At 42.2% G+C, this 7,500-nt stretch overlaps 1 protein-coding gene across 3 annotated transcripts in view; it reads left to right on the plus strand.

Moving 5' to 3' along the window:
- atp8b5a (ATPase phospholipid transporting 8B5a) overlaps positions 1-7,500 on the plus strand; it is a 75,358-nt gene that overhangs the window by 17,007 nt on the left and 50,851 nt on the right. For all 3 annotated transcript variants that reach the window (XM_058374953.1, XM_058374954.1, XM_058374952.1), the window contains exons 2-3: positions 327-411; positions 5,764-5,822. In XM_058374953.1, the coding sequence (XP_058230936.1) occupies positions 369-411; positions 5,764-5,822 (102 nt within the window). In that variant the 5' untranslated portion in view covers positions 327-368. The remainder of the gene's footprint in view (positions 1-326; positions 412-5,763; positions 5,823-7,500) is intronic.

Genomic DNA, 7,500 nt, shown 5'->3' on the forward strand with positions numbered 1-7,500 from the left:
TGCTCCCTCTTTCTGTATAAAACCCTGGACACTCTGAGGATTCCCTGACTTTTCATCTGGAAGTGTGAGTGTGTGTAGAGCCGACCTACATCTGCTTTCACACAGTGTACGTGTGATCACGCAGGAAGTGGGTGTGATGTGAGCAAAGTTGTGGTTTCGGGTTTTTCGTTCTTTAGTTGCAGCACAGACTGACCAATCAGGTCGCAGCTCAAGGTGTGAAGAAAATCCAAGATGGAGGACAAGAAAATGAGTGGTGTCAGTTAATGAATGTGAGATTTATGATGATTTGTGTGTGTGTCTGTCTGTGTGTGTGTGTGTTTATTCAGGCAGATGTGATGATTGACTGACAGTGACGAAGAGCTGCAGCCATGTCGTTCTTTGGCCTTGACTGTGTGAAAAAAAAAGAGAAAGGTAATTTCACACACAGACACACACACGCACACACTTCCCCAAAAACGTCATTCAATCTGATCTGAGTGATGATGCAGTTGCTGTTCCCGTCGCCATAGTAACAATAGCAGTGGTCTTGGAGCAGTCAGTAAGCAGGGAGGTTCTTTATAACGAGTCTAAGTGAAACTGTAAGGTGGTGTAACACAACCTGCAGCATGAGGTGCTTCAGACTCTAACACACTCACTGTAACACACACTGTAACACACTCACACTGTAACACACTCACACTGTAACACACTCACACTGTAACACACATACTGTAACACACTCACACTGTAACACACTCACACTGTAACACACTGTAACACAATCACACTGTAATACACTCACACTGTAACACACTGTAACACACTAACACTCACACTATAACACACTGTAACACACTGTAACACACTGTAACACACTCACACTGTAACACACTGTAACACACTAACACTCACACTATAACACACTGTAACACACTGTAACACACTGTAACACACTCACACTGTAACACACTGTAACACACTAACACACACTGTAACACACTGTAACACACTCACACTGTAACACACTGTAACACTCACACTAACACACTCACACTGTAACACACTGTAACACACTGTAACACACTCACACTAACACACTAACACACTCACACTGTAAACACTGTAACACAATCACACTGTAACACACTCACACTGTAACACACTCACACTGTAACACACTGTAACACACTGTAACACACTGTAACACACTCACACTGTAACACACTCACACTGTATCACACTGTAACACTCACACTGTAACACACTCACACTAACACACTCACACTGTAACACACTGTAACACACTCACACTGTAACACACTCACACTGTAACACACTGTAACACACTCACACTGTAACACACTCACACTGTAACACACTGTAACACAGTGTAACACACTCACACTGTAACACAATCACACTGTAACACACTGTAACACACTCACACTGTAACACACTCACACTGTAAACACTGTAACACACTCACACTGTAACACACTGTAACACACTCACACTGTAACACACTGTAACACACTCACACTGTAACACAATCACACTGTAAACACTAACACACTCACACTAACACACTCACACTGTAACACACTAACACAATCACACTGTAACACACTGTAACACACTCACACTGTAACACACTGTAACACTCACACTGTAACACACTGTAACACACTCACACTGTAACACACTAACACACTCACACTGTAACACACTCACACTGTAACACAGTGTAACACACTCACACTGTAACACACTGTAACACAATCACACTGTAACACAATCACACTGTAAACACTGTAACACACTCACACTAACACACTCACACTGTAACACACTAACACAATCACACTGTAACACACTGTAACACACTCACACTGTAACACACTAACACACTGTAACACACTCACACTGTAAACACTGTAACACACTCACACTGTAACACACTCACACTGTAAACACTGTAACACACTGTAACACACTCACACTGTAACACACTGTAACACACTCACACTGTAACACACTCACACTGTAAACACTGTAACACACTGTAACACACTCACACTGTAACACACTGTAACACACTCACACTGTAACACACTGTAACACACTCACACTGTAACACACACACTGTAACACACTGTAACACACTCACACTGTAAACACTGTAACACACTGTAACACAGTGTAACACACTCACACTAACACACTCACACTATAACACACTGTAACACACTCACACTGTAACACACTGTAACACACTCACACTGTAACACAATCACACTGTAAACACTAACACACTCACACTAACACACTCACACTGTAACACACTGTAACACAATCACACTGTAACACACTGTAACACACTCACACTGTAACACACTGTAACACACTCACACTGTAACACAATCACACTGTAAACACTGTAACACACTCACACTGTAATACACTCACACTGTAAACACTGTAACACACTGTAACACACTGTAACACACTCACACTGTAACACACTAACACACTCACACTGTAACACACTAACACACTCACACTGTAACACACTCACACTGTAACACAGTGTAACACAATCACACTGTAAACACTGTAACACACTCACACTAACACACTCACACTGTAACACACTAACACAATCACACTGTAACACACTGTAACACACTCACACTGTAACACACTCACACTGTAACACACACACTGTAAACACTGTAACACACTCACACTGTAAACACTGTAACACACTGTAACACAATCACACTGTAACACACTGTAACACACTCAGACTGTAACACACACACTGTAACACACTGTAACACACTCACACTGTAACACACTGTAACACAATCACACTGTAACATACTCAGACTGTAACACACTCACACTGTAACACACTGTAACACAATCACACTGTAACATACTCAGACTGTAACACACTCACACTGTAACACACTGTAACACACTCAGACTGTAACACACTCACACTGTAACACACTGTAACACAGTGTAACACACTCACACTGTAACACACTCACACTATAACACACTGTAACACACTCACACTGTAACACACTGTAACACACTGTAACACAGTGTAACACACTCACACTGTAACACACTCACACTATAACACACTAACACACTCACACTGTAACACACTGTAACACACTGTAACACAGTGTAACACACTCACACTGTAACACACTCACACTATAACACACTAACACACTCACACTGTAACACACTGTAACACACTCACACTGTAACACACTCACACTGTAACACACTGTAACACAATCACACTAACACACTGTAACACACTGTAACACTCACACTGTAACACACTGTAACACACTGTAACACTCACACTGTAACACACTGTAACACACTGTAACACTCACACTGTAACACACTCACTGTAAACACTGTAACACACTCACACTGTAAACACTAAAACACTCAGTCTATATCACACACTGTAACACACTCACACTGTAACACACTCACACTGTAAACACTAAAACACTCAGTCTATATCACACACTGTAACACACTCACACTGTAACACACTCACACTGTAAACACTAACACACTCAGACTATATTACACACTGTAACACACTCAGACTGTAAACACTAACACACTCAGTCTATATCACACACTGTAACACACTCACACTGTAACACACTCACACTGTAAACACTAAAACACTCAGTCTATATCACACACTGTAACACACTCACACTGTAACACACTCACACTGTAAACACTAACACACTCAGACTATATTACACACTGTAACACACTCAGACTGTAAACACTAACACACTCAGTCTATATCACACACTGTAACACACTCACACTGTAACACACTCACACTGTAAACACTAAAACACTCAGTCTATATCACACACTGTAACACACTCACACTGTAACACACTCACACTGTAAACACTAACACACTCAGACTATATTACACACTGTAACACACACACTGTAACACACTCACACTGTAAACACTGTAACACACTCAGACTGTAAACACTAACACACTCAGACTATATCACACACTGTAACACACTCACACTGTAACACACTCACACTGTAAAACACTCACACTGTAACACACTCAGACTGTAACACACTGCAACACACTATATCACACACTGTAACACACTCACACTATATCACACACTATAACACACTCACACTGTAACACACACACTCACACAATATAACACACTGTAACACACTCACACTCAGACTGTAATACACACACACACTCACTCTGTAACACACTCACACTGTAACATACACATACTGTAAGACACTCACACTGTAACACACTCACACTGTAACACACTCACACTGTAACATACACATACTGTAACACACTCACACTGTAAGACACTCACACTGTAACACACTCACACTGTAACACACTCACTGTAAACACTGTAACACACTCACACTGTAACACACTCACACTCAGACTGTAATACACACCCACACTCACTCTGTAACACACTCACTCTGTAACACACTCACACTGTAACATACACACACTGTAACACACTCACACTGTAACACACACACTCACACAATATAACACACTGTAACACACTCACACTGTAACACACACACTCACACAATATAACACACTGTAACACACTCACACTCAGACTGTAATACACACACACACTCACTCTGTAACACACTCACACTGTAACACACTCACACTGTAACATACACATACTGTAAGACACTCACACTGTAACACACTCACTGTAAACACTGTAACACACTCACACTGTAACATACACATACTGTAACACACTCACACTGTAAGACACTCACACTGTAACACACTCACACTGTAACACACTCACTGTAAACACTGTAACACACTCACACTGTAACACACTCACACTGTAACACACTGTAGCACACTAACACACTCAGACTGTAAACACTAACACACTCAGACTATATCACACACTGTAACACACTCACACTGTAACACACTCACACTGTAACACACTGTAACACACTCAGACTGTAAACACTAACACACTCAGTCTATATCACACACTGTAACACACTCACACTGTAACACACTCAGACTGTAAACACTAAAACACTCAGTCTATATCACACACTGTAACACACTGTAACACACTCACACTAACACACTCACACTGTAACACACTGTAACACACTCACACTGTAACACACTCAGACTAACACACTCACACTGTAACACACTATATCACACACTGTAACACACTCACACTATATCACACACTGTAACACACTGCAACACACTATATCACACACTGTAACACACTCACACTATATCACACACTATAACACACTCACACTGTAACACACACACTCACACAATATAACACACTGTAACACACTCACACTCAGACTGTAATACACACACACACACTCACTCTGTAACACACTCACACTAACACACACACTCACACAATATAACACACTGTAACACACTCACACCCAGACTGTAATACACACACACACACTCACTCTGTAACACACTCACACTGTAACATACACATACTGTAAGACACTCACACTGTAACACACTCACACTGTAACACACTCACACTGTAACACACATACTGTAACACACTCACACTGTAACACACTCACACTGTAACATACACATACTGTAACACACTCACACTGTAACACACTCACACACTTTCTGCTGTTTAATGTTGTGTCTTGTTCCAGAGACGGAGAGGAAGATTCGGGCGAATGACAGGGAACACAACCTCTCCTTCAGATACGCTGTGAGTTGTTCTTCTCCTTTTCATTGTCATGATTGTATTGAAGCCTTCTTCAGCATACAGATCATCTTCTTCACTTCACACACAGACATGAGTGTGACCTTTCCAGATCCTCTCTCAGTAACACGGAGAACATATCTGCTCATACTCCTGGACAGTGTCAGGTTCAGACTGACCTCATGTGTGTGTTGGAAATGATCAGCTCTATTATCTGATCCTACACACAGCTCACTTCAGTCTGGTAAAGTTTAGCTTAGCGTCACACAGGGCGGGTAGAGAGCAGCTCACTGTGGTGGTGGAGTTCCTCTGGTTTTCTCCTCACTGTTGGACGTGGATCAGTGGAGTGATAACAGATGCTTCCGGAATGTTCGGAGGAACTCTGCAGTGTTTATACAGTGAGGATTAGCGAACAAAAATTTCCTAGAAAAAAAACCCTTTTCCCTAAACATTAAAAAGTCCTGGATACGCTCTGACCCCATCCTGACCCCGGATACAAGCTCCTCCTTAAGATGCTCCGGACGTACAGCAGTCCAGCAGAGCTGATCCAGATCATCTGGGTGCTGGAGGAGGATCAGGGGGTGGAGCTGAAACTCTGAATCAGGGGATGGAGCTGAAACTCGAGGAGCACATCAAGGAGCCTGTGGGAGAACGACCACAGTGCTATGCTTTTATTAATCAGGGCCTGAATAATGATCTTGTGATCAACACCAACATCTGGAATCACACCCAGCCATTTCTCCCAGAAGATAAACCAACATTCAGAAACCATCTGAGAAGATCTCCTATTGCCCCAGTCATGAGTGAGTCATTAGGTGTGTGTCACTAATGAGCTTCATCAGGAGGTGTGAGCGACTCTGTAAAAGCAGAATGTTCAACAGTTTGATCTTTTTAATTGTGTGTCCACATCATGCCAAGAAGAAAGTACCTTAGCCACAACCTCAGAGAAGTGAAAACCACCATCCCACAGTGTGAAGGACTGAGTACTTATAGAGAAGCTTCCAGAATGATCATGTGAGGAGTGAGAGTCCCAGCAAACTCGGTCCGGCTTCATCATGTGATCTACAGACAAATTAAATGTTCAGAAACACAATCAGAAGTAGGGCTTTCATGGAACTTTTAGCAGACTCTGGTTTCTGTCAGAACAAAGCATAGAAGTTCTGGAACATTCTGCTTTGGACTGATGAGACCAAGCTGGAGATGTTCACCAGCAGCACAGTGAATGACCACAAACACCTCAGACCAGCTGATGGTGGAGGTGATGATTTCAGCATGGTTTACACCCACAGGAGCTGAGAAACCTGCAGGAAGTGAAATGATGATGATGATGAGCTCCATCACACACCAGAATATTTCTCAGATGAACATGAGGCCTCCAGAATTCAGCAGAACAATGATCTGAGAGAAGCTCAGGGTGCTGGAATGGCAGAGATGGTGGCATCTTGAGGGGGAGATGTGAGAAACAGATATAAACTCCTACAGAAAAGGGTTTTGCTTCACCTTCTCGATGCTGAAGACGGTTCTGCGTGTTCTCCATGTTCCTGGATTATAGAACACACGTCTTTTTCTCAGCTGGTTTCTGGATAAATATGATGCAAAAAAAAAAAAACTTCTTTTTTCTCTGAGCCTGTATCTCCTCTGCAGAGACACCACATTTGAGGAGATACTATGGTTGAGGGTCAAA

The sequence above is a fragment of the Hemibagrus wyckioides genome, linkage group LG22 (genome assembly GCF_019097595.1).
Source record: "Hemibagrus wyckioides isolate EC202008001 linkage group LG22, SWU_Hwy_1.0, whole genome shotgun sequence".
NCBI lineage: Eukaryota > Metazoa > Chordata > Actinopteri > Siluriformes > Bagridae > Hemibagrus > Hemibagrus wyckioides.